This window comes from Sander lucioperca, chromosome 5 (genome assembly GCF_008315115.2).
Source record: "Sander lucioperca isolate FBNREF2018 chromosome 5, SLUC_FBN_1.2, whole genome shotgun sequence".
NCBI lineage: Eukaryota > Metazoa > Chordata > Actinopteri > Perciformes > Percidae > Sander > Sander lucioperca.
In genome coordinates, this window is record NC_050177.1 from 7,558,600 (window position 1) to 7,585,341 (window position 26,742).

General features: G+C 42.5%; 1 protein-coding gene across 2 annotated transcripts; it reads right to left on the minus strand.

Annotated features, from left to right (window-relative positions):
* Positions 1 to 642: 642 nt before the first annotated feature.
* Positions 643 to 26,420, minus strand: sik3 (SIK family kinase 3). 2 transcript variants are annotated; one of them, XM_031294970.2, is made up of 24 exons: positions 26,311 to 26,420; positions 25,661 to 25,822; positions 25,351 to 25,475; positions 22,189 to 22,312; positions 20,716 to 20,834; positions 19,159 to 19,269; positions 18,942 to 19,076; positions 18,307 to 18,384; positions 17,257 to 17,366; positions 15,351 to 15,507; positions 15,059 to 15,208; positions 14,890 to 14,963; positions 12,776 to 12,910; positions 11,441 to 11,582; positions 8,899 to 9,018; positions 8,322 to 8,380; positions 8,046 to 8,155; positions 7,133 to 7,272; positions 6,872 to 6,996; positions 5,268 to 6,055; positions 4,868 to 5,022; positions 3,959 to 4,088; positions 3,741 to 3,867; positions 643 to 3,192 (listed from the first exon to the last, which is right to left on the minus strand). In XM_031294970.2, the coding sequence occupies exons 1-23, from the start codon at positions 26,369 to 26,371 to the stop codon at positions 3,746 to 3,748; spliced, it is 3,432 nt and encodes a 1,143-aa protein (XP_031150830.1). In that variant the 5' UTR covers positions 26,372 to 26,420; the 3' UTR covers positions 643 to 3,192; positions 3,741 to 3,745. The 2 variants fall into 2 exon arrangements, with proteins under 2 accessions (XP_031150830.1, XP_031150831.1); XM_031294971.2 differs by lacking the exon at positions 12,776 to 12,910.
* Between the last annotated feature and the right edge of the window lie 322 nt (positions 26,421 to 26,742).

A 26,742-nucleotide genomic window follows, 5' to 3' on the forward strand; every position in this document is an offset into this window, starting at 1 on the left:
ATTCACTCGAGCGGTCTCTTCCTGTGTGCCTCTGCTCTTTCCCTCCATTAACACAGATCTGAAACAACAGCTCTGGTCACAATATTAGACAAGGTGGCGCCTCTGGTCTTAATTTTACAGTTTCTATCCTGGCACGGCACACCAACCATGCAATGTCTTCCATTCCAGCTGTTTCCTCTACGATACCTGCCAAGTAGTCCATTCTTTCTCTTCCAGATCTCACTTTTGACTTGGTGTAAACTATGAAAGAAAAACAGGAGGAAAGAGCTACAAGAGGAATGAATGAGAGCTATGGGGGAATACTGAGATGGAATGAAAACAAGCTGTCTGCCCAATGAGACACTGACTGGGAAGTTTGGGAAGAAACAAAACAATTAATTTCATGAATCCAACCTACTTCACCGTTAACTTCTGTATGCACTCTGTATGGTTTCAGAGATTTTGATTTACCGCTAAAGCTGATCCCATCTGCTCTGAAGGGGAGCGAATGTTGGTAAACAGGAAGTGACATGGTGCAAATGGAGAGCACAGGCACTGCATGACACCATCTACAGCTCTCAAGATGTATATAGCATATGAAAAGTCAACCGTGCAGCCAAGTATTGTGAAATTTGGCCAGCATGAACACATACAAGTGGAGCTTTTTCTCCACAGTCTCTTGCAGGCCCAATATAGACTCAGGGGTATTGTGTATTAGAGGATAAATAGACATCAAACAATAAATAAAAAAAAGGGAGGTTCGATCTTCTGCTGTGGTCCCTAGTGTGCTGTAGCCTCCATCTGGCTGTGCTTGAGCCCAACTCAGCTTAGGGCACACGCCTTGGTAGATATGTTTAAGGTGGGCACACCCCGCCCCCACTCTGGCCACAACCTTGTATTCCTCTGCTGTAAAAGGCCATTTCAAGCTATTCCTTCCTGTGGTCACCTCCTGAAATGTATCCCTTTTTATGGTTTGGAGGTGTGTCCAGGTGTATCCAACTACAACAAGATCCATTGACTGTTCATGAAACGCAGCCATCGTCTCCTCCACTTCCAGGATTGGGAGGGGCAAAGCTGATACAAGAGTTAAAGAAAACAAAAAAGGGGGAGAGGGGGTCGAGTAATAGTAGTTGTAGTTTCCTCCTTGGTCGGCATAGTATCAAGCGTAGCCTATGTGTCCCTAAGGTGTCATCCAATCAGAAGCCGTTGTAGTAAAACGTGGTTGGGAGGATCACAGCAGATAGGTAGGGCTGCGAGAAAGAGAAGTGGGTTTGTCCGTCTCCACACATTTGGGAAGGTTTAGGATGATATGTCAGCTATATTACAAGTTATTCCCTCGTTCTTGTGTCTCTCTTTTTTATTTTTTTTATTTTATTTTTAGAGAAGCAAGTCTCTGTAGCACCCGAACCAACCCAGACAAAGACAAAGCCTGACCCTGTATAGCCTGCCACAACTAACCCATTAACAGAAAACAGGCCTAACAACAAGAATGACAGTCACAACATCAATTGAAATGATACTTTAAAAAAGCAACAAAATAATTACTCTCTTCTTATTCAAGTGTCTTGATATAATAATATTTAAACAAATAAGAACAATCTCTTTTTACGAGACAGATAGAAAGCACTGTCTGTTTCCTCTCTGTCCTCTTTTGGCTAGAAATCTCAAGATTCATAAAACAAAGACAAAAGGAAAACATTTTGACATCCAAAAATACAAATGATAAACAATACCAATATAAAAACCTCCCCAACATCTAAAAACAAAACAAAAAAGATGATACAGAAATTGCAATAGCGTTCTATACATGCCGTAACTGTATAAGGAAAGGAGCGAATGTCTGTTAAAACTACCCACAATGCAATACATTGTCACTGACATGGGATAGGAGGAAGCAGGAACCCAAGATGGGGAACATTAGGGCTGGAGGAGGAGAGGCAGGATTAGAAAAGCAGGGTAACAGCATGACAGAGCGAGGAACTGCGAAGAGGGGTGGAAACAGACGGAGAGAGGATAGCTTTAACCGAAAGTGCAGAATTACTTAAGTAATCAAAGAACAATGTTGTCTTCCTTGCAACACAGAACTGTTTTTCCTTTAATAATAATAATAATAATAATAATAAGCATTATAATAAAACCTCTTTTACAGAAAACAGTTATAACAATAAAAGATTAGCCGTAAAAATGAATTTTAAAAGAAAAGAAAAAAAGAAAATGAATGCTAGAACAAGAAAGAAAGAAAAAAAAACACAATGAGAGAGCTGTTTGTCCTGTGCGATGTCACTGAGCTCCATCTTTGGAGAGAGCGGATTTTGTTGCACGGTTGGAGCCTGACCCTAAACACCCGCCACCCGGCCATGAAGGGGGCGCCGCTGATGAGATTCCAGGCCGCTCCGGAATGATCTGCTGCAGGACAGCAAGAGAGGGGAGAGATGGAGGAGCAGACTGAACCTCGAAGACACCTTTCTCCTCTGCTCACCTCTTGATCTCAGTCATGCACACACACACACACACACACACACACACACACACACACACACACACACACACACACACACACACACACACACACACACACACACACACACACACACACACACACACACACACACACACACACACACACACACACCTAATGTGAATACTTTGGGTTTGTGGCAGCATTGTGTATGTTTATTTGTGTTGTTGGACTCTATGTTCTTGCAACTATGACTGTATCAATGCGTTGGCCAAAAAGGCACATAATGAAGTATGCCAACAGTTAAGAGAAGACGAAGGGTGAAAGGGGAGGATTAAGTCAGGGCATCAGGTGGGCGTGGGGGGCAGGTTTGTAGGGGGAGGGGGTGAGAGAGGTTGAGTCGAAAGAGGGAGGAGTGGAACCCCAATCTACCCATGATGGGAGGTGAAAAGAGGAGACGACCTGCGGCAATGAATGCTGGATGTCTGTGCAGAAAATGCTGGCACATTGACCTTTGAATCCCAAGGCCCCACCTGTGACCCCAAGCCCTCTAATGTCTACACCCACCCGCACTCCCCTTCTCTTGCGCAGATTGCCCTCCCAAGGACAGATGGAGACAGACATATGGACGTAGAGCCCCCCCCCCCCCTCCCTGTTTGGGTAGAGAACGGTGGTTTGGCGTGATGCTGCTCAACTCAAGTCTACACAACTCAGGATGGCTGATATGGACCGCTGTACACAGGATACACCCCTTCCTTAAAGGAGACAGAGGGAAAGAAGAAACAATTAATATTTCGAATCATCTGGCCTCCACTATAACTTAATTGTACTTCCTTTAAATCCTTAGATTATTGATAGGGAGGGATTCATTTTTTATAGACATTGTCACTTTTCACACATAAAAATGTGCAAATGAGTTAACATAAACAGATAAAATGGACAAATGCGGAAAAAAAGACAGGTACTAAATGTTAAGTAAACCATAAAGGCAAGGTCAAGAGCACTTACTACGTGGTACGTAATTTTATAAACTATTAAAATGAGTTCCACAAAGTCATTTATGGGGTGCCAGAAGGAACCTGTTGGACAATCTTTGGCTGTTATCCTGCTCATTTAGGATTAAAAAGGTGATACAGCTTGGGGCCACACAATGGCCTTAAAGATATGGAAAAATATTTGCAATGCGACTGTTAAATGCGTTCATAGCTATTTAAATGATTCCTGGACAGAATTTGAAGATAATCTCCCATTACCAAGCCTTTACTCTCTGTGTGTGTGTGTGTGTGTGTGTGTGTGTGTGTACCTGTGCTAGACCCCGGCCTGCTCCATGCTGTACTGCAGGTCAGGGGGCTTGTAGCTGAGGAGCATGTCACTGGTGCAGGAAGATGGGTAGCAGGCTGCTGCATGGAGCTCCTCTTCGACATCACACACTGCATGAGAAACATCACATATTTTACCAATATGTACAAGCATATATAAAAGGTGTATTTTCAGGTAGACGAATGCATGTCTCCTACTGACCCAATTCTTCCCGCTGGTGCAGCTGCTGGCTTCCGGTCAGTGACGTCTGGCTGAGAATGTCCGACATGCGAGCGGAGCTTAGTGCCTTCCCGGCCAACAGGCTCATCCCCGACATGGGCTCTGCCTGATCCTGGACAGGAAGTAAAAAAACAGTTTTAGACAGAAAAAAAAAAGCGTACTGATACTTAACGAGTGGCTTTTAGCAGCTGTGATGAGTCATAAAGAGTCGAAGACTTGGTATGCTTATAGCAGGGCTGTGCAATTAATCAAATTTTGATCGCGATTTTGGTTCCTAACAATCATAACATCATCATCAAGAAAATTATTATATAAAATTATTATATTATTTTGCACATTACATTTTGCAAGTAAACTCTTCTTTTGTCTTGTGTTCTGAAGGGGAATTCAAAAACTTCAATGGGAAGATAATGAATGGAAATTTCAGGTGGTTTCACTGTTGATTTGCTTAACTGTTTCACTGTTTTTTTTAAAGTTCAATAAATGCAACCTCTTATAATTGTGATTATGATTTTTTTCCATAATCAAGCAGCCCTAGCTTATAGTGTGTCGATGCCCCCAAAAACATCTAAACAAATAGGACTTTTAGGCTCATTCAGTCATGCAGACATTTGCTTTCTGCCTTCAGCTATAAATCTACTAACCAGGCTCTCTCCAGCACTGCACTGGCAAGCAAGATGAGCGGATACATTATACTCTCTAAAATAAACCCAGCCAATATTAATATGAGATACAAATGTGAGATTGTTCCTACCATCCCTTTTGCAAAGTATCATACTCATAGTACACTGAAAATCCCATTTTTATCATATATGCTGCAGGCTTATCTACAGCTAATAGCAAAGTGTGATCAGCATGGTCTGTAGAAACTAGCAGCAAAGTTTTACTCACATAGGCATCGTCACAGGTCTGGATGGTGTGGTGGCGCTGTAGCTGTCCACGGGACCTATAGGCGTCACCCTGGGGACCTCGCGAATAGCCCACACCATTATGATCAGGCACCTCCATGGCCTGCCCTTGGGGCCTGCACTCCACATGCTCAGATTCTAATAGTAAAAAAAAAAAAAAATGTATGTGTAGTATATGTGGACACTGAATAAATTGTACTGTGTAATGGTTTTTCCAAGAAAAGTAAAAAAATAAACTGCTCTGATGCTATTCTTAATGTCTGAGATCTTCTAATGTAAGCCAGCAACGCAAAGACAAAAGGTAAACAAAAAGTCAGTCAGTAAAGACAGACACTGTAAATGTCTGTAGCCAGTTTTATAACGGCTGCGTAAACAGGTCTTACCTCTAGTTGCTGGAGCATTCCTTATGAAGGCACCATGCCTGTGTGTAGGGGAGCTGTAGGGCGGGGTGCCTCCTCGGGGAGGCCCCAGGAGCTCATGACCTTCTCCTGCCTTGGCCAGCAGGCCTTCGTGTGGGTGGTGGTAGCTAGCGGGTGCATCATCCTCCTCCATGCTCTCCGAGTGAGGTAAGCTGGGGCAAGGTGTCTGGGCCGGGTGCTGCTGTGGCTGGACCTCCGGTGGTCGAATCTGGAGGAGGTGGTGGTGGTGGTGGTGGTGGTGGTAGTGTTGGCCTCCAGAGGCACCCTGCGGTGTCGGTGGCTCCAAGCTCTCACCCTGGCTCATCTGGTGGAGAAGCAGCATCTCTCCATACTCTTGGGGTGCACCGCTGGGTGGTGTGGGGGTTGCTGGGCACGGCCGGGGGCTCTGCCTCTTCAGCAAGGCAGCCAGGTCTGGGGGCGGCAGCCTGGGGTCGGCGTGGCCTGTTAAGGAGTGGCGTGGGGACAGAAGGCCCTGCAGGGTGGGAGTGACGTGCTGTTGGGGAGGGCGGTAGTCCAAAGGAGTCGGGGAGAGCAGGGCCTGCTGTAGTGTAGAGGGGGTACCGTAGCTGCTGGTCCCTATCACCCCGCTCTGGTAATCCTCCAGGCCAGGGACATTGAGGGAAGTTCCCTGCAGGTAGTGGCTGTAGGAGCCGACCACTCCGGAGGTGCCCCGGGAGGCAGCGTCGCCAGAGAAGAGGTGGGGATTGAACTGAGCCTGGTCATAGCCCGATGTGAAGCGGCCAAGGCTGCGACTAGATAGGAGGAAATACAGAAGATAATTAGCTACTTGTTGTCTAACATCAACATGCTCCCAAACCTTTATACACAGTGCAAATAGTGATGTATTTGCTTTTAGCTTTCAACAATCTACAGAAGGCCTTCATTAAATCACAGCACACAGACGGCCTAGCAAACACAGCTCAAGTCCAGGTTTAAGTATTCACTGAGAGGTGTAAAAACATTTCCAAAAGGATACATTTTGATTAAGTGTGCATTTAAAGATTGTTACATGTTCTCTCAGTGGAGACAGTCCTGGTTACAGAGGACTGTTTATAGGATGATATCAGGGATCACAGGATCACTAATCTCCTACTTCAACTGACCCCTGCATATACTTCTAAAACACTTACATCCAATCACTCACCCAGCTACACTGAGGTGGAGAATTGTTGAGGATGTCATCTCAGCAAAGTCGATGGGGGATTTACATTTATTTTTAAATACTGTTAACAAATAAAGTTCTCAAAGTCTGTAATCTCACACACAAGATCTCTGGCCTGAGCAAACTGTATTACTGTCCAAGTTTCAAAATACATGGCAGAAACACCAAACACCAACAAAACAGTGAGAAACATACAATGATGAACATAAAATTACAGCAAATAGCATGAAAGTGTCTGTTCAGAGCGGCAAGGTCATGGAGAGTTATGGAACTAAAAATTAAAAAAACAAACAAAAAAAACAAAACAAAACAAAAAAACGGAAGAAGACACAGAAACAGTCCATTGATATTGTTGGGAGGGTTTGGCCGGCATCAGGGGACGTGGTGACAGGATGGGTGGGGTCACCTGTGCGTCTCGGCGTTGTCTGCGCTAAGCTGCTTCCCCAGGACTCTGTGCCCTGGTGTGGACAAAAAGCCGCCCTGTCTCTGCGCTACACCTCCCAGCTCCACTTCCTGAACCTGAATGGTCACCTGTACAAACAGTCAACGATAATATTCATTATTGATCAGAGTATCACCTTTAGACCTTCACCTTCAGAGAATATATTTAAAAACAATATATGTAACCATCAGCAGAGAGACAATTTGATTGGCTCTTAGCAGTCACCTGCTGTTGTTGAGGTACACCCTGTGCCAATGGGCGAGCAGATGCTGCTTGTTGAGGCAGGCCTGTGGAAGGCGGGCTGCCACTCTGGCCCTGATAGAGCGCTGGAGAACCGTGCTGGTACTGCACCGGTGACGGACCTCCTAGGAGAGGAGAGGAGTCATGAGGGCAAAATCTCTGGCCAAACTTTCTTTCACCCACCAAAATCCCTCTGGCAATGAGAGCAGACTTTTACAAAGAGGGAAAAATTAAGTTTTCCCCAACGGAACGTTTAACCTGAGCAAGTTCAAAATCTTGCATGGATCGATTTATAAACCCTTGCTTAATTTTATTTGTGAAGTTTCCATAGTTCAGCTGTAAATTTGTAATACTACTTTTCAATTAATTGTTAGGATTGGTCCTGACTGGCACCATAACTAATGGCACTGTTACAATGAGTGAATAAGATCACTTGTTATCTTAACACAGTAATCACAGGTTATTGTGTTTTTGATGACTGACGTGTTTACTCACCTGCTGCCCCGGATCACACTTGAAAAAACATGTCCCATGAGTCAGCATAAACTAGACCTTCTAGTACATCATTCATAACACAATGTCAAGAATGAATGTATGTCAGTGTTTGTGTACAGATGACAAAAGCCAGTGAGTAATTAAGAGTAATTACACCCCCAGCTACAGTAGTCTGAAGCCAAGTGTCCATTTCAAAACACAAATAAGTCAACCGTCATATAACCATTAATAACAAATGTAAGGTAAAATGTGACGGAACAGTCATAAACGGTCATCAATGTATAAAATCTGTCAGAAGAGTATGATTAGAGGAAGATGGATCTATCTATTTCTAGCCACCACGTCTACAGTTCAGTTACAAGGTAAGAAGCATTTTAAACACTCTAGCCATAGTATTACTAACCATGCCCTTGCATTATGCCTGCCGAGCCAGGCGGAGGGCTCTGGTTGGGCTGTCTGAAGAGGTGGTTGCTGGGATGTGTTGGCGGAGGGCTGGAGGGCTGGATACGCAACCTGAGGGAGGACGGGACAGAGTAGGAGAAGAGAAGAGAGAGAAACGACAATGATGTAACACTTCAGTCGATAGCACTGCACCACAGTATCAAGATTCATTGTTCACCGTTCAATAGCTGACGAGTAGTGTGTGTGTGTGTGTGTGTGTGTGTGTGCGCGCTTTCACCTCTGAAGCTGGTGGGTTAGGTGACTGGGCTGGTTCTCTCCATGGCCTAAAGACAGACTCTGCAGGTAAAAAGAAATTCATTTTGACTCAAAGCTTACACTTTGCACTAACCTTCATCCTGGACTATACATCTGCCCATTGCACATACTATATATTTCTTAGCATTCTGCACTAAACCCATTCAGCCTCCTTTCTTATACTAAACAGCTATTTTGTATACATTAGTTTCTGTTTCCGTAGTTATTGTTTATTTCTCATTAATGTTTAATAGGTTTGTTTGTGTATGTATGCACCTATCACCAAGGCAAATTCCACGTGGGATAACTACTGTGGCAATAAACTCCTTTCTGATTCTGAAGCGTCAGCAATGGAGTGTGCATGTCCCAAAGAAAGGAATCAATTTGAAGAGAAACATGAGGCCACAGCGCAGGAAGGCCCAGACTCAGGTGAACCAAATTAATAGCACTTTCTACAAAGCTTACATCTATGATTTATAGATACCTGCGTAGTTCAACATAATGCATGCATGATGTAAAAGTTGCCGTAAGCTAAGTGCTAATTTGTTAGCTTCAAATACCTGGATTTGCTGGTGGAGGATTTGTTGCTCTTGCTGGTAGAGGATATGCTGTTGCTGGGTGTGCTCCAGGAATCGCTCATCCTGCTGGGCAGCATACATTTTCTGGAGTTGCTCACACTCCTATTGGAAACACAGAAATGGTCCCCAAATATTACATTTACATGCCAACAAAGGAGTCATTTCAACTGATGGTAATGTGTTGGATCTAGAAAAGTAGCCAACACTTTAGGGAAAAAGGGTTCCAACAAAGGCTGCAATTTAGTTTTTCTCAGCTCACTAGAAATAGCTGATTAATAAATAACAAAATCTACTGCATGTCATTCTTGTCTTGCCAGAGTCAAAAATATCAACAGTAATTATTGACTTCATCAACAGCAAGTGGCAATATGTAACCTTTGTTATGTTATATTTGTAAGAAATCCCCATCTTGCTAGCAATAATAACTGTAGTAAACCTTAGCATTTACCAGCTATATCAAAACAGTTTCTATGCTAATTTATGCTTTGTGATCAATTAGCCCATGGTGTTTAGTGTTTAAAGGCAACACTTTCATATACTTTACATCTCCCAGTGGAAGTGTTATTACAACACTGGTGCACTCATACAAGTAAGCTAATGCTTTGTTTAATGATATTAATCACATTTAGTTAACAAAACTAATTGTACTGCAAAAAGCTAAAGTCCAAACCAACTTTCTGCTACATGCAAGTGAGATGTTACAACCTATTGTCTCAAAGCACTTTGTGAAGTCCAAACTCATGAAAACAACATGCTTGTATGACCAGCTACAACATATATGATGTACTGTGAGGTCATGTAATCGCCCCTGCACTTGTTTACTCACGTTATGTCATTAGGGGTCCATTGGGTCATGTGTGTGTTAACTTCTTCTCTGCCCATATTAACCATCTTAACACTTGCAATGATAATCCCAGCACGTCAGTGCATGCCTAAAATGAAGCACTGACTGAACATGATGATTATCCTCCCTACCTAACCCTCCTACTGGGTGAGGTAATCCCATTACAGCTTGGGGTTTTCACAGGTGAAAAACTCAGGTAAGACTTAGGAAAGACTATGCTTCAAGATTACAGGAAGTCTAAATTGTATCAGTGTTTAATAACACTGCTCAGATTGGTTCGCCAAGTTTACACTTTGGACATCACTTTATTACTAACAGGAAAAGTAGGATGAAGATTAGTCAAGTGACATCTGGATAAAATGTGACAAAATTCTTGCTGTATCTCTAGGCCTTTTTTAATCAGGATCATCAGACACTTGCCCTTATTTGAAGGAAAAAAATTGTATGGGTGGTAGTGTTTCAGACACCGTAGGACAAATCTCTTTCATTTTACAATGTATTTTAAGTGCTAACAAATATGTAAATTTGTAAAAAAAGAAAAAGAAATACTGCACATCTCTCAACATATGACAGTTGTCCCTATATGGTGACTGCTCAAGCAAGAGGGGTTATGTTTTGTATTGGATAATACTTGCCTACTGAAAAAGAACAGACATTTTCTATTTGTCACTTTCCTTCCCTGTTGACCACCATTTCTATCAAAACTCCCAAAAGCTAGGTCCCTGCTCTGTAGCTACTTTGTTGCTTGGTCTCACCACACAATTAATCATACATACTCTTCTGTGACCATTGCCCTAATATCCTAATCTTCCGTCCCCAGATCTGACCATCATATCCTGTCCAATTTTACTACTTAAAGTCGATCCTGGTCTCTTGTGTAGCATTGCTGGACAATGGACTTTCCTCCTGTCATGACCCTGTTTTACCTCCCACTTTGTTAACCCCTGCTCTAATCTTAGTGTACCATCACCATGCAGCTCACAGGGTAAGAGACTTTATTACTGATGCTAGGACACCAGAAGCTCCTGAAGACCTGGTCTGAACTCCAGGAGCAAACGCAGATGAATAACGGCACTAAGCACTGTAGATCTATTTGAAATCCATGACCAATAGCTTCTTACTGTAGCATGACTGTTCTGCACTGAAATGGTAGCCGAGACCAGAGGAGGCAGAATGCAACAGTCAACCAATGGGGGTGGGGGGGTGGTACTCATCACAGTAGTCCACCTCAAGGGGGTGATTGCTATTACACCAACTGCTGCATCACTGAATTGACCTCAGCTTTTAAAGCAGATTTGCAGTGCCAGGGGACTTTGGTTTGTGTTCCCAAAAGTGTCCCAATTGCATCAGACTAGCTGCAATGTATCACTATTTCTGCACTTTTTGCCTTGAGAGCCAAATGTGCGTCACTGTTTGCAAGCGCCAAGCAGCCTTCCTTTTATGAGCATTTGAAAAGGCAGGGGGGTTAGGGCATAGCAGAGTACAGACCAGAGGGGAATTTCTGAAATCTTAGCAGAGTCATTGGTATTGATCAATAACGCTATTGATCCTCCACAGAAATGCTGCCTTATTTTCTCCTCCAGACACTGAGAAAAAAATAACTCAATGTATCTTTTCATAAAGCTATGCAAGCAAGAAAAAAGCAGATGATATTAATAAATTTGAAGTAGGGTGATAAACCTGTTTGAGTTGTTTAATGAGGCTGCTGTTCTCTAGATGAGCCTTGAAGGCCTGGATGGTGGCTGCGCCATCAGAAAACCGTCTGACAGGTGAGAAGCGCTCCATGGGGAGATGAAGGGTGTTACAGTCCTTATAGCTGGATCTGAGGAGGGGACCACAGGGAGCAGACACAAACATGTGTGTACACACGCACCCACACACACGCAAATTCACAGCATGACAGATAACACAAACACATCGACACACATTCAGTCATACAGACACAGAAACAGATACATGAGAAGCTTGAGCTCTTTAAACCTGCACAAAATATTACAAGTTAAAAGTATCTGACAGTGATATATTGAGTGTAGGAATACATTGGTAGCCCAAAATTCACAAAACTCATACGTCAAACATAATCCAGCAGTCATCCTTTAAATGATGTCATCCATCCTGTCAATCATGACAGAAGAGGAGACAGGTTATGGAGGGAACTTTGAAGAGGAATTGTGCATAATTGGATGCAACTAAAGTGTTTGGAAGCTGGTCCTACTTTTTTTGAGAGTTGGACATATCACTTGTGAACCCTTGGCACATTGTCTCAGAGGTCATTGCACCTCATTAGCAGTCAATGAGACTAAATCTTTCAGGATAATAAATGCCACAGCTGATAATCAGACTAAAAGGTAAGTTACATTATATACATACCATTGTTAATGGAAGTTCATCTAAAGGCAACACTGCCAATATAGGACGTTAAAAAAAGGTTCTTGAGGATTTTTTTCAACAAATGAGCTCTTTTCTAAGCACTGCAAAATGCTTTCCTAGTATTTCAATAATATATATATATATATATAATATATAATTTTCAATAATCTGTGTTGGAGGAAGATGATACTTTTGGGGGACAACAGCTTGAATTGAACAATACCAAAACACAAAAATATGACTGCTATTAAAGAGAAATTACTCATACACGAACAATCTGCTAAATCTGAACCGGTCACATACCTGCTTTACCAGGTTTATGGGAAAAGAAAAAGTTATTTTGAATTGTGGTTTACTTGTGATGTGGAGATATATATATATAGATATAAATATATGCCCCACGCTCCAACTCAAACACCACTACTGACAAAATATCCTTTGTTTTCAGAAGGTGCATAACCTTCACCTGGTAAGAGTTCATCCTCACCAAAGTGTGTGTGAAATCAGCTGTGTGTGAGTGAGTGAGTGTTTGTGTGTGTGTGTTTGAGAAAGAGAGAGAAAGAGTAAGGCTTAATATGCCCCTCATTAATTGTGAGTCTGTGTGTGTTTGTGCATATACAGCTCGGAGCGGGCGTGTCCCCTCACCGGGTGTGTGTGTCGGGGGCCCAGCCCCCCCTCTGGCGGAGGCCCTGGAGCCGCTGCGACTCTGCCGAGGGCTCGCCATGCGATGTGCTCGTGAGCACGTGCGTCGTGTGCCGCTTGGAGCGGTTCGCCAGGTACCTGGGCCGCAGGGAGGGGGGAGGACGGGGGTGAGGGTGGGAGACAGGAAGTAGCGCTGGTCAGCTCTCTGTCCTCATTGGCTAATGGAGACGGGGGGAAAGGCCCGCCCCTTCCCACTTCTGCCAATGGGTGCCATCATTCATATCATCTTAGCCAATCAGAAAAACATTAAATAAAATTACACCATAGATGGATGTTATAGCTTATGGGTATCCCACAACCACCCATTTTAAGGATTGGACTGGATGCCATTTTTTTTTTTAAATCATTGATTTTGCAAGCTTTAGAGTTAGCAAAGCTGTGTGAGAAAGAGTGAGGAAGTCCAGAGAATAATTTGGCACTTACTGAAATAAAAGAGATAAAGAAGCTCTTGGCCAAAGAGTTTGAAAGACATGGATTTGGTGGCAGATTAAGTTTGGAACTGTGGCAGAAGGCAATTGCGCGATGGAGAAAGGAGGAGAGATGGGGTAAGCACCACAGCAGAGTGGCCACCTCCCGTGGTAAAAAGCAAAGCAACCGAGAGGCACTCCCTCCCAGCAACCCAGGACACCAGCAAAGTGTACAGAAGATGCTGTCTAAAGAGGACCAGCTGGTAAACCCTAACCTGGACTTCCAACAACAAGCAATCACAACTACATATACTAAACATGTGCCTATCCTTACCCTGGCCTGATTTCATCTCCTTCTATGTCAAAGCTCTTATTTTGGACAATTTTTCGGACTTTTTGCATAAATATTATTAATTATTAACTAGGGATGCACCGAATCCAGGATTCAGGTTCGGATTCGGCTGAATATTGGGCTTTTTGACGTGGTTCGGTTTGTGCCCAACCTCAGAATTTTTTTTTCACCGAACCCTACGCTTGCACTGCGCGCGCTACACTGGTCGACATAATGTAGGTTGACCGTTCAATGCAGTAGGCTGTGAGAAAGTGAAAATGGAACTCGCAAGCAGAAAAAGCACCCCCTGCCAAAAGAAGGCGAGGCGACCCAAGCAGAGCCACACGTTCAACACGCAATGCCGACCTGTCCCGCGGCGGCAAGGAACCCAAACAACACACAACATCGCCGCTGCCAAAACACCTGCGCATGAGGGAATCCACAGACAGCAGCCAAAACGCAGCAACCCCAGGTACGGCAAAGGAAGGACAGTCACAGCTAAAAACTTGTGTTAACCAGACAGTGCCTCTCCCGGGCTGTCGGCTGTTCTCTCAGCAAATTAGTGTCCCTACAGTGGGAGCGGAGCAACCGAACAGCCGGCTGCTGCTCGTTAGCTAACGTTAGCTTTCTAATTTCACCCACCGAACATGCCTTCATCATACACTGGTTAGTGAAAATTTGCCAAACTAAATTGTCACTCATCTGGCGATAGCAATGTGCTTTCCTACGATGTGAATTCAACATTAAGTTGTTATATTTAACTATTTTAGTTGTTTACTTCATTAATGTGTTTACTGTGTTAATGGACTGAGGATAAGAGTAGGATTCGGTATTCAGTTTCAGATTCGGCAGAATCTTAACCAGTGGATTCGGTATTCGGCCGAACCCCAAAAATCTGGATTTGGTGCATCCCTACTATTAACCTCCACTGTGTGGTTCTAGTGATGTTGGGTAAGCCCAGTGTTTTTGCTTTTTTTGTATTCAAAAAGTTATTCATGTAACTGGATTTGGCATATCCTTCCTACTCTAAAATTTGCTGACTAAGCTTTTGCTACAAGAAACATCCTGCATGTCACTAGCTCAATGTATGTTATGCTTGTAAAAAAGGTTTGATTACATAGTATAGTACATAATAATACAAAATGTATCAAAAGTGATGCATTGAAATAATTACTATTAAGCTAGTCAAATTCTTATTTCAACATTCATACAGAACCCACCGACCTGTTGTCACAGGTTATGGGCCCTCCAGAGTATCCAGTTTAGACAGCACCCCTGTACAGTATACCCCTTCACCAAACACTGTCATCGTGGGTTACCTCTGTACTGCCTCTTGGTCTGGCTCTCCGTCTGAACCCTCCTCATCCACTGGAGCTACTGCAGGGATAGGGTGCTAAGAGAGGCAAAGAGTTTACCAGTCATCACTACTACAGTTTATATGAGGGGAGAATATAAAAATTGCACACATGCAGAAATCCAGATCCTCACCGGGCTGGTGACAAGTGGTGAGGGCCCCCGGGGCCTCTTGAGGAGCTGAGCGTGTAGCTGAATGTTGGCCCCACCGTCGGAAGCTCTTCGACCAAGAGGCCCCATGCCGTTAAGCAGCTGCAGGGTGGGTGGCTGCAGCAACGACTGCTCCTGGTGTATCAGCAGACAATGGAATTCAGATTGGGTGATATTCAGACCCTCCATATCCAGGTTTCTGCAAATTAACTGATGACTTTCAGAAGTGTTCTAACGCTAATTAAAAGTCCCCACAATCTAACCCAACTGACTGTACCTTGTACTCCAGCTGCTGCGTGGGCTGCAAGCTCTGTGTGGGCATGAGAGTGTGCATTTGGCCCATAATAGGGGCCAGTGGGGGGAATGGAGGCTGGGGCACTGCACCGCGAGGGAAACCTGGTGGCATTTTCTGGAGGTCCTCCTGCATCTCTGTCCTGTGTTGGAAGTTTCAGCAAGTTATGTGATTAGTTTTGATAAGGGTCAGAACTGATATGACACATAAGGGGGCATGTTTGTGTAAAGTAGGGTTGCACGATATTGACAAAATGTGATATTGCGATATTGATTATGAATATTGCGATATCGATATTAATTTCAATATTTTTAAACATATGTAAAATTACAAAAGTTACGGGAAAACATCAAAATAGATTCATAACAAATTAAACAAACAATTAAAGTTTTCTTACAACACAAGGTTTATTTTCATAAAGTCATATTGGACTGGTACAAGATGAATAAATAAATAAGGACCATGTCTACAGAACAGGACATGTTTCACTGGTTGTACAGTATAAAATAAATAAATAAAGAGAACAGGACACAACTTTTCTTTTGCTTCTCTGATTCATTCCGTTTTGTTGTCTCTATCTATTTCTTCACTTACACTGTCACTCTGTCGAAATTTGCACACACGTGGTACACAACATAGGTTTGGCACGTAGTGGACCCGTGCGCTGACGTGCATTAACATGGGCAAGTGGCACGTTAACTGGCCAATGAAACATGATCATTATAGCGTTTCAAGCGAGCTCTAAATCGAACACAACTAAGTCACACAGCCAACGGACGGGACGCAGCGCTCCACAAAATATTGCATACTTATTGCGACACTTTCGATATATTGCGATAACGATATTGAGTCGATATATCTTGCACCCCTAGTGTAAAGCTGATTTAACCCGGCCCAAGTGGCAGGTAGAGATGAGATTCATTCAGGAGGTTGATTCAAAAAGGAGCAGCATGCGGCAGGACAACGGCTGCAAAGCACACGCTTCTATACGGAGAACACGATTCATGCTTCTTGTTTCCCACAACAACTTTTTGTAAATACACCTTTTAAAACCTGGACGACGACACCGAAGAGCAGGCTGGTGCAGAACCGACGGCGTAGAGGATGGAGTGTGCTGGCCTCGTCTCGACGAGGGAGACACTAAAAGCTAGCAGGCCCGGCTCTGGAAGGCGGAGCGCGAAATGACACGGCGGCCCGGTGATTCAGTTTAACACAGCACAAACCCCTCTAGAAGTAGGAAAGACATACACTCAGCCCGGCCAGCTTAATATCATTCTCACGTTAAACGCAACACACAGGTAGAGGAGACAATACCATTAATGTTACGCGCTAGGTTAGCCTTTACGAACACAGGTTTGCATTGTAACACTATGTTATGTGCTAGAAACTAGCTCATTCATTACTTAAAGTCTTGTTTGGGATAGATTATTTAAATGCATTTTAAATAACCCACACTCTACTATCCCTGCCCACTGATTATTTATTAAGCTATAAAAAGCTAGCAACTATTACTTCTGATTGCTTTTAAACTTGACACTACAACCTGACTTGTTCAGTAGTAGCAGGAACACAGCATCTACCATCTTTTGACACAAGCCTGAAATAAATGTTATTTGGATGCAGTATTCTACCCAAAACTCAGATAATATGAATAAACGTTTGACCCTTAATCTAGAGAGAAAAATTGGAAGTCCCGAAAAGATACAGACTTACTTGCTAAATAGTTGGTGAAAATAAAAATGCAAAGAAATGATGGGTGATGGCAGAAATTTTAGAGTTATCATCTGAAATTACAGATCAGTCAGCGGACATTTTGAAAAAAAAATACTACTTGTGATATGTAGCAATAACAGAAAACTTACTCATAGTAGATTGGAGAGTTGTGTTTTACCTTTGGTCTGGTACTCCCACAGTGTGCCGCCTCATCGAAAGGTAGCGAGCCATGGCCTCGGGAGATGGTTCCTCCCCTTCATCACTGTCCAGAGCCATGTTGCCATCCGGCTAAACAATAAATATAAACATTTGTTATTAGTAATGCCCTTTGGTAGTGTGTGTTGCATGCTTGTGTACATGTATGGCCATTTGTTTAAAGATCATATACATTTTGAATGTATTTCAATTCTAATATATGCTTCAAACATGTATTCTATTAAAATCCCTGCTGCAATGCAGTAATCTGACACATTCTTGTGTTTCACAGCATTTGTGAGTCAGCTTTGAGGCTGTGTGTGTGTGTGTGTGTGTGTGTGTGTGTGTGTGTGTCCCCGATCATAGTGTTTGAGATAAACCACACGCTACACAACAGTAGTAAACCGTAAATACTGGACAGCCAGTGATTACAAACATGCAAATCATCAAGACTGGATGCTGTTTTATGTTGACTGATGTATGCTACTAAGAAGTGGTGGAACTACTATAACTAAATATTGCTAGGCTAAGGGACAACAATTTTTAAACCAACTCTAAGTTAGAAGCAGTTAGGGTAAGAGCCTTTTAACTCCATAAACCAGGGGCCTTTAACGTTTTTTAGGCCAAGAACCCCTTAGCTAAAAGAGAGACAGAGTAGGGACCCCCTACTTCATATACTGTATAACATGACTTTGCATTAAACTGGGCCGCATGGATGAAAATGTATGGCTACCATAGGCATAGAAAGCTTATCTTCAATGTGTACATTAAATTTTTTTCACAAATAGGCCAATTTATCTTTGCTATTAAAATGTTAGATTCATGTTAATGTATAATTTCAGACAAATATTATTTTTGAAAAAAGAAAGTTTCGAAAAATTATTTTGTAGACATAATTTGGCGGCCCCCCCTGCACTAAGTCTGAGGACCCCTGAGGAAGTTGTGGCTGGTCCTAGCTTCTTTATTATGAGCCCCACTGCTGGCCACGCACTGCCAGGGTGACGTAACCATGTGGACGGCCTCGTCAACTTACCTCAACAATCTGGTTCTCTGGGTTGATGAGCTGGACATGGGGAACGGTCATGCTAACAGGATTACCCTGCGGATCAGTCTGCTTGGCGCGCACACGCACGCACACACACACACACACACACACACACACACACACACACACACACACACACACACACACAGAGAGACACAGCCACAGCCACACACAAAGACACAATTGCATTTATTTTCATTTCACATTGGCAGATGTGGGTTAAAGCAACCAACTTCACTAGCTAGACAAACACGATGACTACTGTAAGTTGGAACAGTTGTCCAAAGGCACCTTCCGCAAAACCACTCTTCTTCAAGCTCTCACAGACAACTGTTACTTTAATGACAATGAAGAAGCTCTTGATATAATGACATCATATACAAAGAATTGATTTATAAATATAATCAATTTATCGTAGGGACAGATAAACATACGATTATTCAGATAACTATGGTGTGTTGTGACCCACTGGCTCTAGAAATGTTTACTACAATTATTACTATAACAAATTGGCATATAACAGCCCCAAGTCTCCAAAATACTATCAAAATGAGTAAAAATGGACGCATGTAGGCTGCGAAGTCATTATCATATCATGCCAACACCAGTGGACAATGAATTACCTGTACAGCGTTAATGGGATAGGTAATGGAGCGTGGTGTGGGCGGGGCAACACGCAGGGTCTTGTGTTTCTTCAGGCGGTCCGCCAGCAAACTGTAGATGGCACTGTAGTGATCGTATGCATCTGTTTGTAGGGACTAGAGAGGAAAAGGCAGGATAAGTATACGTTGCTGAGATAACTTAACAAAAGGCAGTGCTGAGAATTTATTTGTGTCCAACCTGAAGTGTGCGCTCTCGGTCCAGGCCCATCTCACACATGGCTATCAGCACCTGCTCATTGATGAGCTCCGTCTCTCTCTCCGTTTTCACCTGCTCACACTCCGCTATCAACTGGAAGGGAGAAGAGATTGGGGAGTGGGGGTGTGTCCAATGTCATATGCCATAGCCTTTCCCTTCACAGTTTGAGCACCTACTCCATTCTAAAAATCAAGTTAAAGGAATAGTTTGACATTTTAGGAAATACGCTTATTCACTTTCTGGTGGTAAGATGAACTATTTCTCGGCTGGGAGGCTTTGCCAGGCAACCAGCAGAGATTCCAGGTGACTGCTCAGAATTAAGACAAGTCTTTTTAACATAACGTAAAATGGTAAGGCTGGGCGGTATACAGATTTTTTTTTTTTTAACCTTTTATCTATATATTTTCAAACGAGGCATGGGATCAGACAATACCATTAATATCAATATATAGTTTAATGTTACATAACCCATTTCTTCTGTAAAGCCGTGCCTGTGTTTGCATCTCTCCTCTCAATCTCTGCGCAACCCCGCCCCCACTCACTCACAGACTCTCCCGCAACAGCGCCGGTCCACACCACTGACATTTATGTACAGTCTTAATTGTTTTTAGCATAGCTGTATATTTTGTTAGGCAGGAGAGGAAAACCTGTATTTGTACCAGTGTTTCTGCTGGTAACGTTCTGTTGTGACTGCCACCACGGCGAAAAACAAGGAAGAACAGTAGTTACTGGATGCAACTAACTTCAGTTCTATGAGTAATAGCCTGCTGGACCCGGGAAAGAGATGTGACCCATGACTAGAACATCATAGTTCATAAAAATGCAGCGCAGTGACGATACAGACATTACATAAGTTTGTACTGCAACGCCGCTGACCTGCCGATGCAAATTCAACCCGCGCTGGACCCGTTCACAATGAATCAGACATCACTCTGTGAGTAGAGCATCCACTCTGCAGAGTAGTTCAGATACTTCACTGATAAACCACAGAATTGTACAGTAACAATCGGCTTTATGGTCAAAGAAAGTTTTTGTATCATACACTTCATCAGTCCATCGCATGCTCCCTCTCCTCTCTCTCCCTCTCTCAGTTGTTAAACAACTGAAGGAGCTTTCTCAGAGATAGACCATTTTTATTTAATATAGGCTATTCATTTTAGATAATGTGTTGCAGCTGCATATTTTCACAGCAGGGAAGCAAACCCTATCTTTGAATTTTATTTTGATCAAAGTCTGTTTAAATAAAAGTGCTTGTGACATCTCACATGGTGCTTTGACTTACAGCTGAACATTTAGCCCACTTTGTAAAAATTACCGGGATATATACAGTACCAGTCAAAAGTTTGGACATGCTTTTGAATGAGAAAGTGTGTCCAAACTTTTGACTGGTACTGTATATCGTTTATCGACATTTTTGGTCCGTATCGCCCAGCCCTAGGTGCTGGTTGGCAAAGATCAATTGCTTTAGGTAAACGGTCATTATGGGACCCTTCCCTCAGTGAAGATATCGACTGCTGAATACTTCTAGAGGTGTCTCACCCTGTCGAAGTCTGGGTCCGGATCTCCTAGTCTCATCCACTTGTTCTTACAGATCTGCTCCATACTCAACCGTCTGCTGGGGTCCAGCACTAACATGTGTCTGATCAAGTACTCACAGTCTGCAATAACACACAAGCATACATGAGACACCACTCAAAGCATAATATAAATCAAAGCAACTTGACTGTTTAGAAAACATGTAAAGGGACAGTAAAAATTACAATCAATAACAAGCAATATTTTTGAGTAGCTAAAATTAAAAAAAAATTATTCACAGAGAAGAAAATATTTTTTGTCCGATTTGTTTTCTAAATTGTGGTACTTCTGTTGAAGACTATTTTTCAGTCTGCAGTTATTTCGACATTTCAAAAGTGATGCTCTACTCAAAATCTTTTAAATCAAATGCTCACCCCTTGTAGGCTTCAGTTGTGTCTATTAAATGTTTCATCTACAGAAAACACTTTTGGTTCTCTCCTCTAAATATCAGTTTACTCAACATTCCACAGGAGTGAGTTCAATTAGGAATGTCGGTTGACCTTTAATTGGTTAACCACTGAAAATATTTTTGAACCGTTAAGCATGTTGGTCTATAGGTACATTTGAGGGGAGAGATCGAGTGCGGTTTATCTGCATGTACTGCCTGTGAGGAGTTGAAGCATTTTTTTAACAACAGAAACGGTAACGTTAGCCACACTGCACTGCTACGTTCACAGTTATGAGTTACTGCTAACTTCATACCCACCGCCACGCGCGAGCATTCTCACTCGCACTCGCACTCGCACTCTCACACAACCTTAGCACTGAGTTATATCTTAGAAAAGGTTGCTACTTTTATAACCGGGCTCACAATACACTGGCGGAAACCCTGCGCTCTAACCACCGACTGCTGGAGAGCTTTCCCAAATGGAAGCTAACGTTACATTCGTGTGTTGTCATTTTGCATTTTTTTCTTGAAAATGAACTGGTTTGTTACCGGTTAATAAGTGTTGGGCTATCGAAAGCAAAATTAACTGAAACTGACAACCCTAATTTCAATTAAAATCTTGATACTTTTTTCCAAAGTGAAAACTTGCCACAATTGGAATCAAATGTAACCAGCATAAATTCAACCTGACCAAAGCCACTGTTAAAAGGTAACCAGTGGATTTTTCTTTACCATTAGGGGCACTATGGGGCCATGTTTTTGTGAGTGGGTCATGTTTTTGTTTGTATTATTCACAAAGACGCACATGTTTATTGGACCTCAAGGATATACACTGCATTTATTTAAAAGAAAACTCCACAGGGCTCCTTTAATAGCCACGTTTCAAGCCAACAGTGGTTAAGTGCTTGATACTAAAGAAATTGATTTTGGGTGAAGTATCACTTTGGAATTCGCTTGGCCCTAAAGCTAATGACATCCTGCACTAAGGTATGGTCTGGAGGAGGAAGTAAAGAGACATAGGTAAGAGTAAGAGCTGACTAGAGTCCTACCTGTGGACATGAAGAAGGGAATGCGGAACTTGCCACTGAGGACACGTGCCCGCAAATTTTGAAGAGTGCTGCCGTCAAAAGGCAGGGCGCCGCACACCAAAACGTATAACACCACACCTAAGCTCTATAGAGAGAAAAGACAGCAAGAATCAAATCATCAATCGTTATTTAAGCAGTTTCTGTATCTTGGGGGATACATACAGTCATTTGACAGGCTGTGGTGGGAGGAGCTATGGGGGGAGGGGCATTGTGTGGTTGCTGTTGATGAGAAACAATGATGGGGCGATGGGTCATGTAATCAGGTGACTTTTTGCCAAGATTCCAAACATTTGTATCAAAATCCAAAATGGCAACATTTGTGGGGAAAAAAACACGGGGCCTGAGGTAGCGGTTATATTTTTTACGATTATTATATTTTAGAGTGATTTTGTTTTAGAAAATAGTTTTTTAAGGATAGTTTTATATGTTCTTGTGGATATTTTTTAAATTACTTTTTCACAACTTTTATAATCAGGCATTGAATGCCTGTATTCTGGGGGATACATTGCCCATATAAGGGTATGAAACAGGGCATTGGCACTGGCGGATATACTTATGTTTTGAGGCCTGTTCTCTACATATATTCAATAAGATAAAGGTGTGAAATATTGATTACTTTTTATTTTACTCTTACATGTGTATTATTGATGAATTCGGCAGTGTACAAATGTTTACAGGGAATTTCTGTCAGCAGTTTCTACAGTACAAGAGGGAGAGAGGTGAAGTCTGTAGTTTTTCCACCTGATGGTTCATCAGATTCAGAGGAGGGAACCAGTGAGGAAGTCGAGGAAGATAAGCTAAAACAGTTATGAAATGTTAAATTTAAAGGAGAACTCCGGGCAATTTTTTACGTTAATCTTGATCGCTATACTTTTTTTGAGTACTGTCTATAGCAAAAACCACGAGCCGAATTGGTGCTAGCAACATGGAGCTTCTGTAGCTAATGCCCAGAGCTCCAATTAGCTAAAACGGCAGTTATGGGGGCATAAGCTAAAGAGTGCCTTTGTGCCTCTTAACAGACTCAAAATGCTATTAAAATGTCTGTGCAACATGAACAGGGCCCTTACATGACAACAAGATGCGTTTAGCAACTTAGCCATTGTTGAAATTCACCTACCCTGTTAGCTGCTAGCTCTGGGATGAGTGAGAGTGTTCAGCCAGGTTTCGGTAATAATCATCACGCTGCAGTCGCGTGTGTATTTGTAACATAAATATCCATTTAGTGTGCAATCCATCTGGCGTTGGTGAATAGGAGTCTTGTCCGTGTCGATCGTTGTGGTTTCCTTAGCCGGACTAGCATGCCCGGCCGGCGTCCCCGCCTCTGCTTCCTCCCCGCCCTCCTGGCTTCACGCGGCCGACAACAATCCAACGAGCGCCCGCTGGTCTGGTGGATGTCTTCCAGAAGACCATTCAAGCCTTCGCCGCGAAAAATTGTATTTTATTTCCCTCTCAAAAATAGGTAATTGAGCACTGTAGTGGTTATGACCATATTAGTGACTATGCTACATGGAAATAGACCAAATTATGTTTGGGACCTGTACAGTAAAATAGTGTTTTAGACTGCTAGCTGTAGTCTCGCTAAGTCCCGTGGGAATTCAGTTGTAGCAGGAAAAAGGTAAATAGCAAATTGCTCTGTACAGGTGACACAGTTTTCGTTACCTGGCTGTATGAGATCCCACTCTTTACAGCACAGGCTTTCTTCCTCGGTAGGCATTGGGTCACAACACCCACACAAACACCACCAGTTGCCCGAAATCCGTGTCCTTGAAGCAGATGCTTCATCTGCCAGTTGCCCCTCTGTCTGTCTCCTTCTTTCCAACTCTTGTGAGGCTAGTTCTTCGTCTGTATACTCGGGTTCGAATAAATAAGGACTACCATCAAACTCAAACGCGTCTTCCATGTGTTCAGTATCTTCTATATTCTCCAGTTACGTTACTCCAAACTTCTTCCCTTGTGAACAACTCCGATCTTCACTCTTCACACACTACGCTCCTCCAACCTGCACACTACTATTTACCTTTTTCCTGCTACAACTGAATTCCCACAGGACTTAGCGATACTACAGCTAGCCGTCTAAAACACTATTTTACTGTACAGGACCCAAACATAATTTGGTCCGTTTCCATGTAGCATAGTCACTAATATGGTCATAACCACTACAGTGCTCAATAACCTATTTTTGAGGGGGAAATAAAATACAATTTTTCGCGGCGAAGGCTTTAACGGTCTTCTGGAAGACATCCACCAGACCAGCGGGCGCTCGTTGGATTGTTGTCGGCCGCGTGAAGCCAGGAGGGCGGGGAGGAAGCAGAGGCGGGGACGCCGGCCGGGCATGCTAGTCCGGCTAAGGAAACCACAACGATCGACACGGACAAGACTCCTATTCACCAACGCCAGATGGATTGCACACTAAATGGATATTTATGTTACAAATACACACGGGACTGCAGCGTGATGATTATTACCGAAGCCTGGCTGAACACACTCACTCATCCCAGACGGCAGGTAGCAGCGAACAGGGTAGGTGAATTTCAACAATGGCTAAGTTGCTAAACGCATCTTGTTGTCATGTAAGGGCCCTGTTCATGTAACCCTAACCCTAAAAATTGCCCAGAGTTCTCCTTTAAATCCTACATGGGCAATTCATCTTGGGAGATAAAGTTCAGTTTTTTTCCAGTTTATTTCTAATGTTGTATGGAAAACATGAAAGAATGTAGCTAATTAATTGTTTATTATGTTTTTTAAAAGTTACAATGTAAAAAGTATCTCGGGAGATACAGAGTGTAAGTTAGAAAATAAAGGTCATATTTTGAAAAATAAAAAACATGAACTTGTGTCATTTTAGTCTAGATACATAAAAAAATAGCAATGAATTAATTTTCCATCATATTTATATATGCTTGCCCCTTTAAGGGTTAAAAAGGACTTCAACAAGCAATTATTTTAGTTATTAATAAACCCAGAGCGTTATAGATTATGGAAGAAATTTGGTACTATATTTTAAGACAAAAACCTTTTAGGGCCTCTCATTCTTTCGGGATTCTTTTTTGTTTTCCTAACAAATTAGCTGCACCTTGTGCCGCAGCACAACAGGGCCTTATGAATACCTTAAAGTCTACTCACCCATATATCTACTTTAGGTCCGTCATACTCCTTGCCCTCAAAGAGTTCTGGTGCGGCATAGGGAGGACTGCCACACCATGTCTTCAACAGCTGTCCTCGAGAAAACAGGTTACTGAAGCCAAAATCTGACAGGGGGAGAGGATGGGGTTTATTCAATCGTATCACTTTACTTGACAGAATACATTTAATCAACCCTAGAAAATGCTCCAAAAGCACGTTGACACTTGACACTACGCCCACTCACCATGACAGCTCAAAACCACTAAATTAGGTTTCCCACCCATACATTCTTAAGTGCTCACACACATACCTGCGATTTTGATGTTGAGGTTGTGGTCCAGCAGCAGATTCTCAGCCTTCAGGTCTCTGTGGACAATGTTGCGGCAGTGACAGAAATGGACTGCTGCCACAATTTGTTTGAACTTCTTCCTGGCATCCTTTTCTGCCATACGCCCATGAGCTACCAGGTGGTCTACACACACACACACACACACACACACACAGGTTAGAGATTAATGGTACTCAATTTTTAATCCTAGAAAACAGAGAAAGGGGACATAGACTTTACATGACTCAGAGTTTAATAGAGGCATATTTGCAAAAAAAGTGGCACAAAAGGGAAGTTAATAACAGCAAAACATGAAATCACACCATGCTTAGTTAAACTAAAAATAATCAATACAAGAATGAACATGCAGTGCAAACAAACCAATCGTGATGGACAAAAATTATACATATTTATTTTTTTAAACCAAAATTCTAATTACATTTTTACTTGGCAGATTTCACAGACCAGTATTTTTCAAAGAAATGTTAAAGAAAATTGTTCTTACATTTTAAAAATCGGTATTTTGACACCAGTCAAAAATCAAAAGGAAACATAAACACAAACTGTAAAGCAGAGGGACAGGCGATGATGAAGACCATCTACATCAAGGTAACAGTGGGGATATCTCTTACCAAATATCTCTCCGCCGCTAGCGTACTCTGTTACCAGATAGATCATCCTCTCAGTCTCCATCACCTAAAGACATAAACAAATGTTAACAACCAGGACCTACAGACCCTCTAACAGGCCAACATCTAGTGATGGGCGGTTCACCCGTTACACAACAGAATGAATAAGCACTGTTTGGCATGCACACAGAAAGATTTAAATAGAAAAACTGCCATTTCCTCAGTGTAGCATTCAATGTACAGTGCTGCTCATAAGTATTCATACCCATGTTAAAGTTGACTAAAAAGAGGAATAAAAAAAATCATCTTTTGGAAATTGATCTTAATGCCTTAATTAAAAAAATGAGGAAAAATCCGACCTTTTAAGGACACCAATTTTTTTGTGTGAATGAATAATGTATTGTAAATAAATAAATGTTCTTCCTTAAAATACAG